The 11,955-nt window shown below is 45.9% G+C and overlaps 2 protein-coding genes across 6 annotated transcripts in view; both read right to left on the bottom strand.

The window, feature by feature from the left end:
* Positions 1 to 553: 553 nt before the first annotated feature.
* RPL37A (ribosomal protein L37a) lies at positions 554 to 4,120 on the bottom strand. The gene is made up of 4 exons (XM_064451308.1): positions 3,977 to 4,120; positions 3,249 to 3,377; positions 1,956 to 2,038; positions 554 to 706 (listed from the first exon to the last, which is right to left on the bottom strand). The coding sequence occupies exons 1-4, from the start codon at positions 3,977 to 3,979 to the stop codon at positions 643 to 645; spliced, it is 279 nt and encodes a 92-aa protein (XP_064307378.1). The 5' UTR covers positions 3,980 to 4,120; the 3' UTR covers positions 554 to 642.
* A 3,774-nt stretch (positions 4,121 to 7,894) lies between these two features.
* The window catches only part of SMARCAL1 (SWI/SNF related, matrix associated, actin dependent regulator of chromatin, subfamily a like 1), a 40,308-nt gene continuing 36,247 nt past the window's right edge, over positions 7,895 to 11,955 (bottom strand). For 3 of the 5 annotated variants that reach the window (XM_064451304.1, XM_064451305.1, XM_064451306.1), the window contains exons 14-17: positions 11,654 to 11,836; positions 11,043 to 11,143; positions 9,456 to 9,552; positions 7,895 to 9,029 (exon numbers count right to left, since the gene is read on the bottom strand). In XM_064451304.1, the coding sequence (XP_064307374.1) occupies positions 8,823 to 9,029; positions 9,456 to 9,552; positions 11,043 to 11,143; positions 11,654 to 11,836 (588 nt within the window). In that variant the 3' untranslated portion in view covers positions 7,895 to 8,822. Of the gene's footprint in view, positions 9,030 to 9,455; positions 9,553 to 11,042; positions 11,144 to 11,653; positions 11,837 to 11,955 lie in introns of those variants that run through there. The other 2 variants (XM_064451307.1, XR_010372981.1) reach the window with 2 other exon arrangements.

Genomic DNA, 11,955 nt, shown 5'->3' with positions numbered 1-11,955 from the left:
CTACCCTCAAGATCCGCACACAACACTCTACAGGCTGTAGTAAGCAATTGTCTATAGCTGGCACTGGAAGATGAAGCGGCACCAGGCAGCAGCAGAACAGGATAGCTCCTCTTCTACCACTCCAATCTCTGCCCCCGAGCCAGTCACGATGCTGGCTTGCAGCACACACATCTTGCAGCACACACCCTACCCCCCTGAGCCCTCCACAAAGGCAAATGGGAAGAGGTAGAGTGATGGTTTGCATGTCCTCCCCCCTTACACCTGTCCATTCACCCACTCATGGAGCTCTATGCTATTCCTCAAGGCAGAGACATGAAGGACACATCAAAATGTGCCTAGCTTCTTCAAGCTATTTAAGCTTTCCACAGATTCATCTCAGTGCATTCAAACAACAAAGTATGCAATTAACTGGAAAGGAAAAGTGGTTTTTAATGGCTTCACCAGTAACAAGAGCCACTCAACTACTGGATAGAAGTACTAATGCCTCCATAGTTATAAATACATTACAGCGAGACAGACGGGACTTTCTGCAGAAAGACAAACACAATTCCACTCCATTATCACCTTTTTATTGTTAAAAGGACAGATCTTAACAGTGGAAAAGAAAAAAAGATGTTTCACAGGGAGAAAGGGATGTAGCTTCTACTGGTCCTTCAACTCCTTCAGTCGTCTGATCGCAGATTTGACTGTCACTGCAGAGGTGGTACTGGAAGAAGAAGAAGAGTCATCTGCACGTGGCAGTAGAACAACCCGCACCAGTGATATTTTCTGGAGAAAGCACTAATCATTTTGAATAGTTATCGCCTGATTGCACTGTCAACAGGGAGCTAATTCCACTTTGATTTTCATGACAACAAAGCGTAGGCCTTTGTCTACAGAAGCACACGCCAACTTCACAAGATACATCTCAACCCAAATTACCCAGTCATGCATCGACTACAAGCACAAGCACGTGGGCTCAAATTCCGAGACTGTTCTGTGTGGGACAACAGTGTCTTCTACCAGAACTTGGGGGAAGGAGAGTGAAGAAAGGGAGTAAGCAAGGGCACCATCACAGTAAGGATTATAATAATTCAATGCTTTTGAAACAAAACACACAAAAATAATTTTCCTTGGAGTATACCCGGTTTTGCCCATTACATTTGTGTCTCTGAGCAGAGCAGGCTAGGGTAGTAGTCAGAAAAAAAATGTTGCTTAAGCTTTTAAAGAAGAGGTAAGAGGTCCTTTACACAATTAAAGCTTTTATAGTCAAAACAGTCAAGACAGGAAACAATTCCCGGTTCAGGGGCATAATTTATTAGAAGCTGTTGAAGGTCTTTTTAGAATAGGTCGGAGGGACATCAAGTGTCGTTTGTACAGGTGATTCCACCCAGAGATGGTGGGATGAACCAGCCATCCTCTCTGCTCCTTGTCTCCCAACATCACCAAAAAATTGGCCCAAGCGTAATACCTTGTACAAGCAACAACTGTAGCTCACGTCTCCAGTAAGAATTGCTACTACAGCCAAGGCACAGAAGAGGCTACTTAAACAAAAATACTTCAGCATTTACATCTATTTCAATTTCTTTATTTGAAGTTTGGGAAAAGATGCAGAGCTTGCATTTTTGAGGAATAGAACAACTGCTTTAATAAAGCCCAGAGAGATAAAGAAATTTGAGGGACCCACCAAAGCCCACAGCAGTAACATCAGAGATAAAATGCAATCTTCTCAGAAGCTGCACAATACTAAGAAGATTAGCAATCAAATCCAATTTGATCCATTCCAATCAAGTTTTAACAATGCAGACAAAAAGCCCCCCACATATTACTAACTCGAGACAGACCTACTTAATGGTTAGTAGATTAAAATAAATTAAAAAAAAACCCCACACCACAAACCACCACCCCAAAACCCACTGTATTATGCCTCAGCTATATGAGAATAAATGCTGATAGGAGCTTCTTCCTTTCCTTACTTGTAAGTCCAGGCACCACCAGCAACTGTCTTCATGCAGGACCCACAGTGCCAGATACCCACAGCCTTCCTCTTCATTTTGGTCTGTAATAAAAGAAAAAGGGAAAAAAAATCCCCACACTCTCCATCAGCTGAAAAAGCCAAAGAACAAACTTCAGGTGAGGACTCCAGCATCACACCACAGCATTACCTATAAGCCCAGTTAAGACACACACAGCTCAGGGAATGTTTTTATTCAAATCCTTCAGAAAAGGGTAAGTCCTTCTGAAACACGTTTTCATTCAGATATGATGTAGCTCATTTCTGAGCGCATCATCAGAAATTCAGCTCTTCTGAAGGAGAAAAATAGTAAGGAGTTACCCAATAACTGGTATCATCACCTGTTCTGATGACCAATGTAAGACCGTTGTTATCAGTGCTCCCTGGACATCCCAAGATTGCCCTAAACCAAACAGCACTGAGAGAGGGACTGGTGGGTACTGAGCTCCCTGCACCCAGGAAAGTCCCCGTCACCTTACGAAGCTGACAACGGGTTTGCCTAGACCTATACTGGATTTAGGCAGCTCTGCAAACAGGGCTATCAACATCCCCACTTCACATGAGAAAGCCACTGAATACTAAAAAACCACATGGAAATCTTTCTAAATTTCCAGGCACTTCTGGGTACCTGCTTTACAGATATGAGTAAAAATTATCTGGGCAAAGCACAAGCTGATGGGCCTCTCAAACTGTCAAAAACCAGATTTAAGAGTGCGTTTTGATTATGTACACAAGCAGATAAGATTACTTCTTATCAGAAATTCTTTCCCATCCAGAGTTATACAGCACACAAACAAAAGTAAGCACCTGCAATCAAGTTTTAAGCGGAGGAAGTAAGCTCTATTCCTCCTCCAGGCAAGCTGTAAAGTTACTGAAGGGAAAAAAAAAAAGAAAAAAGAAAAAGCCCAAGTCATGCCTTCGTTATCAGGACAACAAGCATGTTGTTTTAATTCTGTCAGATCTTTTTATTAGATACCTAAAACATACAGTATGGCATCATTTCTCACTATTTTGTGTAATGAAATATAATTTGTTTTCATTTAACTACCACTAAACATGCATGTGAAACGTCTACTAACTTATTTTGTAAGTGATTCTGACAGTAGCCTAAAGCTCACAATAAACTAATCACACTGTGTCAAAACTAGTCGAGTTATCCCTTCAGTAGAAAAATTACCGAAGCATCAAATTGCATTTCTGGCATCAATAACAAATTTGTTTTGAAAGACTTTTTTTAGGGAAGAAGGCCTCTCACCTTGCCACAGAAGGAGCAGGTGTACTTGGCATGCTGGCTAATTTCAATCTTCTTCACCATTTTCCTAAGGGAGGCACCGTAGCGGGTACCATATTTACCCACGATCCCGACCTTCTTGGTGCGCTTAGCCTGTTGGGAGGCAAACCAGAATCAGCTTCACCTTTACGGAGATGTCCACCCCCCTCGGCAGCTCCCCCCCTCCCGACAGGGCAGCAAAGCGCCCAGGACTCCAAAGCCGCGCCGCAGCCGACCAGCGCCTCTCCGTGACGCTGTAAATAGAGCATCGGATACAAAAACGCGAGAGGCTCACGCTGCCGCAGCCCGCCAGCCGCCGCCGGGGCACTTCGGGCAGAGGGCCGCAGCCCGGCGGCCAACCGCGAGCAAAGCCGCCTCCTTGCCCAGGGCGGCCCGGCGCTCACACCGAACGCCGCAGCAGCGGAGCCGCCCGCCCCTCACTGCCCGGGCCCGGCCTGCTCCCGGGACGCCCGCTCGGTCTCCCAGAGTCTCCCCGCCGCCCCCGTCGCTCTGCCCATTTCCCACGGGCCGCCTCGGCGGGGCCGAGCCCCTCCGGTAGCCCGGCGCGGGGGCAGAGCCCACGCAGCGGCCCGGCCGGCCCCTGCCCTGCTCTCAGCGGGCACCGCGCCGCCTCCGGCCGTGCCCCGCAACCCCAGCCCGGCGGCCCCAGGACGGATGGCGGCGGATGGGCCGCTGGCCGTACCCCCACTCACCATCTTCCTGCCCGGCGCCGATGTCGCAAAAGGAAGTCCCCAGTACGCAGGCGCAGTGTGAGCCGTCGCCGCCGGAAGCGACGTCGGAGGCGACGGAGCGCAGAGCGGATGGGAACCGGAGCGGGCCTGTCTGCACCGCGGCGCAGCTCTATGGTCGCGCTGAATATTCCATACATTTATTCCATTACCATAGGGCTCGCTAACGCCTAAAGCACGCAAACCGCCGCGCAGCTGCAACTTGATGCTGGAAGACGCATCGCTCAGAAAACACCGTGTATCGTTGTGAAACCCAAGCGGTTTCACATTTCACATGAGCACGAGAGCTCAGGTTCCTGGATTTCCACCCAAAGAGGTCATACCAGCAAAGGAGATGGAGCAGTTACATTCACTCACCTCATTTTTAAAGAGAATAAGTAGTAGGTAGATGTCAGAATTAAAAAAGGAACAGCAAACCAGACTGGAGCTGCAGAAGGGGTAAAACCAAATAATAACTGTAACAAATATAAATCAATAAAGGTGAATTATAATTTTAAAGCATACCAGCCCTAAACCCAGAGTTTTCAAGACAGCCCGATCAGGTGCAACCACAGCATCTATCGGACACCCTGGCACCAGAGCCACCTCCGCCACCAGCACCAAAGGGCGAGGCCGGGACCTGGGAAGGCTCTTGTACCGCTCAGACCCAGCATGGGCAAACACGCCCCAGAGCTGCAATGCTCTCAACAGGATTAACAACCTGTTAAACCGCCCCTAAGAACCGCAATCCAGTTAGCCTTGAGAGTGTTTTAACACGCAGAGCTGGCTCATCCCCTCCCACCACAAGGGAGCTGGGCTGCCCGACCCACCTGGAGAAACTATCCCTCAGTACTTTTCCCAGGTGCTTTTCCTGCCATGGTAGCGCCATACCCACCCTGACTGCCTCGATCCATGACAGCCCCCCTCTTCATTTGCAGTCTATTTAATTAATAGGGAATCAGCAACTACATTAGCCTTTCCTCAGCTGGGGCTTGTACTTTCATAGATGCTCATGGACAGATGCCACATCCCCTCTTGGCTCCTGCTTTGAGCTTTTGAACACTCAGTTTTAATTCCTGCTGTCGTGCCAGGCTCCCTATTCCCCAGTCACCCCTGCAAACCCTGCTCCAATCTGAGCAGGTCCTCCTGTGAGCTGGTGGGCCAGAGCCCTGTTCCAGGTGAGCGCTCAGCGGGCCGTTAGGCAATGGTATTTATATCTGCCTCTGTTGTGTCAAAATCTCATTTGATATATCCTAGGAATATATTTGCCCTTTCCAGATCCTCGTCATAATGATGACTCACCAGTTACATCTTTGATACCAATGTATTAAAAAGGAAAAAAAGAATTCCTTTGGCTGCTTTGAGACTATTTGGTTAAGACAACAACAACAAAAAATGCCAGCTAACACATCCAGAGGATCTACTGCCATTCTCCACTCTGTACCTACAGAGTTGAAGTCCACTGTGACAGTATGGCCCACAGTCACATCCTTCACCTACTGGTATTACAGGCAGCTCTGCCAACCATCAAACCTGACCCCCTCAGACGACAGCCACTCCCAGAGCTGCCAAAATAAATGTACGTTTCCAAGCAACTGAGAAGATGGATGGATGCAGACAGGCCATCACAGCTCTGAAAGCCTTGCCCCGACAGTCCATCACCCTGAACTCTTCTGCATGCCCCAGGCTGGCCAGCTTCATGTATGGAGGATGTAGTTCAAACTGCTCCATTCTATTGTTCAGGTATTTTTCATCTGTTCCTGGTTCAGCCCCCTTCCTGAAAACATGCCTTTCTCTAAGGTGGGTGAGAGCAGGCACAGGTGTACAAGCAGGTAACCAGTCACAGCAAGGTGACTCCAAGATCCAGTAAGATGGGGCCTTCCCTTTACTCTACTGGGCTTTAGATAATGCCAAAAAGTTTGTTACACCATCTTCAACAGGCAGGTGTAGGAGTCCCCAAGAGCACCACATGTTCCTGAGCCTGCCTGCAGGTCTCACTGGCAACCTGCATGCTACCTTGTAGAAATTCTCATCAGTGAGCCTTGGAGATCCTGAGCCTGCTGGCAGCTTCCCAGCCACCCCCTCATCGTATTAATGACAGACTAATGGTGTAATTGGGCTAAGGCCTGCACAGTCTTTCCAATCTCTTGATGTAATGACTAAAAGCATTTTCCTGCAAGATTCTTCTCCCCTTTTTTCATCTAGTAAGGATAAAGTGAATCTCAAGTGTACTTGAAAAGCCTTTGTAACTCTGCAGCACACCAGATGAGATTTTATGGGTGCTAACAAAGAAAGAGTACACCTAGCATTCCTCTAACAGGGCTGGGATTTATCAATATATGGATAAGATAAATTGAGTTTATGAGCAGCAGAATTCTCTAAGGGTACTTTCAGCAGATTTCAGAAAAGTACTACTTTTAAGTAGCGGTAGCTTTACAAGGAGGAAAAGCATTACTCCTATAGGAGATAACAACATGGGTATACAAATAATGTCTTCCATATTTTTTTTCAGTAGGCAGACAGCAACATTTCTCACCCCTTACCCAGAACAACCCTCTCTGCAAGTAGAAAGATCACGTGTCCTAGAAACAGATTAAATACTCCGTGTTCAAGAAGAAAGATTTTAAAATGTCAAAACCTGTGTATTTATCTCCTGGCCAGCTGCTGGAGCAAGAGAAATTATGTTTAGCGCTCTGTCTCAAATCCAGAGATAAAGCGTTTCCTCCAGTTGGCGGGTCACACAATCCTCAGTCCTACTCCTCTTCACCTGCACACAAACATCAAAGCACCTTCTGCAGTCAGGAATGGAAAGCAGGTCTCTACCCAGCGCAACTGCATACACAGCCTATAGGGCACTTCTGTGACAACACTTGCTGAAAATGGGATAATCAAACCCTTCCATGCAGGAAAAAATATCTGAGATATTATCACGTTGATCTTCTAGCACAAACTTTTTCATTGTTAACTGTGGAAAAGATGCCTTTCTGACAGCGTCTGGTATTCCTGCACACAGCCAAGCATGCTGCCTGCACAGCACGTTAGCTCCTGGCCTCCAGAAGCTAAATGCAAGGCTTGAGTTTTCTTTTTCCCTCCACCTTTCTCTACAGATAATGGCTGCAAAACATAGCTAACTCAATACCTCTGTGAAATTACATCTTCTGTACTCCCTGGTCACATTTACTTACCACTACCCCATTTCCAAGTATCTTCTAGTACTAAGACCAGAAGCATGAAAGACATGAATTTAGGATCATGCTATACCACACTGGCAATAATACACAACAATAAGAAAAACAGCCAGAGATGCCTGAAAAGATCAGTTGTGATAAACAGAGCCATTTGCCTTTACATCAAGCCCACATCAAAAGTGGCCTCTAGAGTTTTTGCAGTGCCATCACCACCATGAAGTAGAATCAGGCCATGCCCAAGGGACAGCACAGGTGTCACAGGGTCCTGAAAGGAACCAAAGAGCAGTTTTGCTCAAGCAGCACCGAGGCTGGGAGTTCAGGCCTCCTAGTTCACAGGGCTGAGAGGATGAGAGAGACTATCACAAATCAAAGACAGGCATTTTAATCACTGCATCAAGCAACAGTGCTACTTTTGGCATTCTCCGTGTAACCATACATTTAGGTACAAGCCTAAATGTCTTATGGAAGCAGCTGTTGATTTACCTATAAGCAAAGTATCATGGGAGTTTCCCTTTTGAAAGTTGGTGTGTTTTAGGAAACACAAAAGGAAGTCTTCCAAAAAAGACCTGTCTTTCAGCCATTGTAAATATTAAAAAAAAAAAAACAAAAACAACAAACCAACAAAACCCTCTAGTATCTCCACTGCATCGTGTATTTCTCAAGCTTAAGGACCAAATGGGAGATGAAACTCTGAAATAGAAAAAGTACCAAAAGCTTGTGAACCACAACTTAAAACAACTTTTTATTTAAACAGCTCAGTCCAGTATCGGTTTCTTACAAAAAGAGAACGAAAGTCCACACATGTCCCCTTTCCCCACTTATCTGTGGAAATCAGTCTCAAGCCTTGAAGGAAACAAATACACAGCCTTCCTGAGCAGCCGGGCTTAATCCTTGGCAGTCAGTGCAAGCTTCACTGTCCACTGAGACAAGAAGCACATGCCATGGAGCAGGTCCTAAGGTTTAGCAGATGAGGCCACAGATCAGTGTGCTCAGGCAGACATGTGCATAACAGGCAACACACACCTCCTAGCAGACAGTTATACTACTTAGTTTCAAGTTACTGACTGCTCTGCACAAACAAAAATCTGTCATTCTTCCCCCTCTCCTCCATCTCCACAAAACATCAAGACATGTCCGGATCTTTTCTCCTCACTGCCAAACTGCATCCCAGAGATCCAGTCTGTGAGAGACCCAAGTAGGGGTCAAATTTTGCCACTGAACTGACTACAAATACAGACTAAAATTCTTAGAGATGGAAGACCGATAACAGTGTTAAAAGCACTCTGCAGCTGCTGAGAAGTTAGTTTTCACAACAGTTCTGCCCTGTGGACAGACAACCATTACCTGCTTTTTAAACAAAACAACTGTGGAACCTTACATGCTGAAACAAAGCAGCATGCTACTTGCCCATGGCCACTCGGTCATCAGCAAAACCAGGACTGCAAAACCTACAGGCTGCCAGGTGTGTGCCGCTCATCTGTCACACTGTCAGATTGCCTTCTAATCCTTTGAGATGAAATGCACTAGAGATACAGAAAAAGTCTTTTATTTTTGAAAACTAAAAAAAAACTTGATTGCTTTTGGTTTTGCTTTTTTTAATTAAAAAAAAAATCTCTTAGCCACCTTCTCTTTTGCTGTCACTATTACACTTCTAGAAACTCCTCAATACGCCGCTTTTTGGGGGGACTCACTGAATGTGCCTCTCCTTCTGTATCTTGCAAGGCACTGCCAGAGTCAAACTCACAGCAAGCATCAGCTGCCTCCAAAAGCAAGACTTCATCAGTGTCATCTTTGCTCTCAGAGAAGGTCCTCTGGAAAAGGTCGTAGATGGTCTTCTGCTTTGAATCAGGCTGAGAAATTAGAACAGACAGAATCTGCATATACATTGTCATATAAAAACAAAGTGAGCAACACTCAGAGGGCACTCCCCAAGCCAGTGCACATGTGTGTATACCTCATATGATTTTTGTTTTAGATATATATAGATACATATATATCTATCTCATACACACATATACATATATATGCTCTGGAAGATCATGTCTCCTTGCATGCAGCAGTTTGGGAACTCTGTGGAGAGTCCAAATCAAGGCGTAGATCCTGGGAGAGGTTGGAGAATCAGTTCTGTAGCATTAAAGGCAGAACAGGTGTAAGGTGAGCCTGCCCATGACCTGCCAATCTAGATGTTTGGCCTAGCTAGACCCAGACCTTTGGCCACAAGCCAAAGCTCATTCAGCCTCTCCCACGGACCACTGATATTCTTGCAGGTCAATTACCTTACGGCAGTAATTAGTGGATTCAGCTGTTTTGGAGAAATTGGTTTCCGAAAGACCAGCTTCCCCCAGCACTTTGATTTTCTCTTGAATCATTGGCCTAGAAGATGTAAACAGATATTACTGAAAGGAAGAAAATATCATGCAAGGACACTGTGTCATTTACTATGTGGAGATGAAAAAAGATATAACAGGGATATAAAGGTGGCTTTTCTTCCAAGCTTGTTAGTTCCTTAACCTGTCCTGCTCTTGTTTATGACAACTGTATGCTGTCTTGGAATATCAATCAATCCAATTTAAATAAGTAACAAGAGGAGGATTTCAGGCTATAAATATTTGGAGAACACACATATCCAATAGGGAAACTAATTTGACTGAGGCAACACCAATGGTATGAAGTCAGAACAAGAAGATGCAGCAAAAGGGAGTCCCGATAGCCTGTGTGTTCAGTCTCCAAGGCAAGCAATGGTAATCCCCACCAACAGACATCAGCATTTCTAGGGTATCTCCCAGTGTACTGCAGGAGGAAGAATTCATCGCTGGCCCAAGAGGCTGAGGTCCCAACCACAACTGTAGACTGGACACTTTGAAAGAAGCAAAGGCCACAACACAATTAATGTATTTACCAAATAGCCTTGCTTTCTTGTTCTTTTTCTTGCCTTTAAAAAGGACGCCACTGTCCTCCTTTGAAGAGCTGTATTTCCTTCCCATTGAGCTTTAATGACTGCATGGGCAGCCTTTCACGAATAAAGGCAGAATTACTATCAAGTTTACACAAAACATGGGCGATGCGTCTGTTTCCAGATCCCTGCACAAGTGAACTGCACAAGTTCACTTAGTTCATTCGTTCCTTTGAAAAAGGTGAAAGATGTAATTTTGAACTTTAAATGAACCAGCTGGTGGATAATTTCTTTTCATTATTTGCAGGTCAGTTCCCTTGCAGCACTAAGGATCCCTCAGATCCTCCCCTTCCCCACGATGTCAGACTCCCCAGCCCTAAGGGCCAGTGTCCACTGACAGCTCTCACTGCAGCCAAGAAGGCTCAGACCACAACTCTCCAGAGGTGGGTCAGCAGCACTTCTTTAATCCACATGAAGGGCTCACTGAAGAGCAAGAGGAAAGCAACAGTGCAGTCCTCCTCCACATCTTCTTGTCCAAGCACTCAGCAGCCAGATTGCTCCTCAGACCTGATCCACAATACATCAAACCATCTCCAGCATCTGTTGACTTTGCTTGAAAATACTCAGCACTTTGAAGTACCCCAGCACACGAATGCTCTGCACTGTATCTAAGACAATTCCTTCTCCTTATACAGAGGTGGTGAAGGTTTTAGATGCATCAACTCTCCTAGATTTTCTCTCAACATCCTTTCGTCAGATAACTACTTTTATTCCTCCTGCTTGTCATCCACTTGGTTATGTCCACTGTGGCCAGGCCGTGTCACCAGGTCACAGCAGCCCTGACTGGCAGTTATCGCTCCTCCCCTCACAGGCTGTGGAAATCAGCACTAACACTAAGCACCTTACATCACATATGTGACAAACAGTGAAAACAGGTGGCAGGAGAACCAAAGTCTTTCTCACTTCCTACCATAAGTAGTCATCTGCTGTGCCTTTAGCCACCAGGTAGTGAACATTAACAGAGCTGGTCTGTCCAATCCGATGTGCCCGATCTTCAGCTTGGATCAAAACCTTTATGTAAAAACATGACAAAGAAGAAGTGAGAGCTGCAGTGTCTGAGAAATAGCGTAAGCACCAGAGAACATGGAGATCTCCTTTCTTGTGCTTAGCAACTATTTCTCATGTGGATCCTGTTAACACCTGCATCCTCAAACACACAATAAGCCCAGAATTCATCTGGTGCACCGGGTTCCTAAAAGGCACTGAGCATATTTCAAAAGTACAGGGTCAGCATCAATCAGATATACCCCTTCAGAACTTGGCTGGGCATGTTGTTGAGAACTCTGTCAAATTGAGAACAGGAGCACATTTCCCTTTCATGCCATCTTCTCCAGCCAGCAAGCTGTGTGACCAGCCTCCCTGGTTCAAGCCCAGGCACTTGGGAGTGCACAGACAAGTATCCATCAGAGAAAGGAAGAGAAAAACCCCAGAGAAAGTCCCCTGCCCGTTATATCTCCTCCCAAGCACCAATGTTTCTGTTCTCCAGAGACCATCCACCCCCGTCCCCTCCAAGACACATACCCCTGGATTCCAGAAGAGTTCTGCAAACACCACCAGTTCTGCAGCAGATAACGTCAGGCCCATGTTTGCAGCAGTGAGGGACAGGACAGCCACAACCTGCTTCTCTGAGGACTGGAACTTGTGGCACAGAGACTGCCGCTCGGCTGAAGATGTTGAGCCATCAATGCGAATGTATTCAACATGCTGTGAAAAGCCAGAAGATACTTTTTAGAGTCCTTGTGTCCCCTTTCCCATATCCTCCTTCCGTGTTTCAGTGGATTCTGTTTCCCTTCCCCATGGCAGAACCAGAAAAGTAAAAAGGC

Source organism: Phalacrocorax carbo, chromosome 5 (genome assembly GCF_963921805.1).
Source record: "Phalacrocorax carbo chromosome 5, bPhaCar2.1, whole genome shotgun sequence".
NCBI classification, from domain to species: Eukaryota; Metazoa; Chordata; class Aves; order Suliformes; family Phalacrocoracidae; genus Phalacrocorax; species Phalacrocorax carbo.
The sequence above is the reverse complement of the archived record's forward strand: the minus strand, read 5'-3'. Positions and strand labels throughout refer to the sequence as shown.

Coding starts and splice junctions, on each gene's coding strand:
- RPL37A (XM_064451308.1), bottom strand. Junction 2,039..3,248: donor CCTGCTCCTTCTGTGGCAAG/GTGAGAGGCCTT, acceptor CTTTTATTACAG/ACCAAAATGAAGAGGAAGGC. Junction 707..1,955: donor GGTGGTGCCTGGACTTACAA/GTAAGGAAAGGA, acceptor TTCTTCTTCCAG/TACCACCTCTGCAGTGACAG.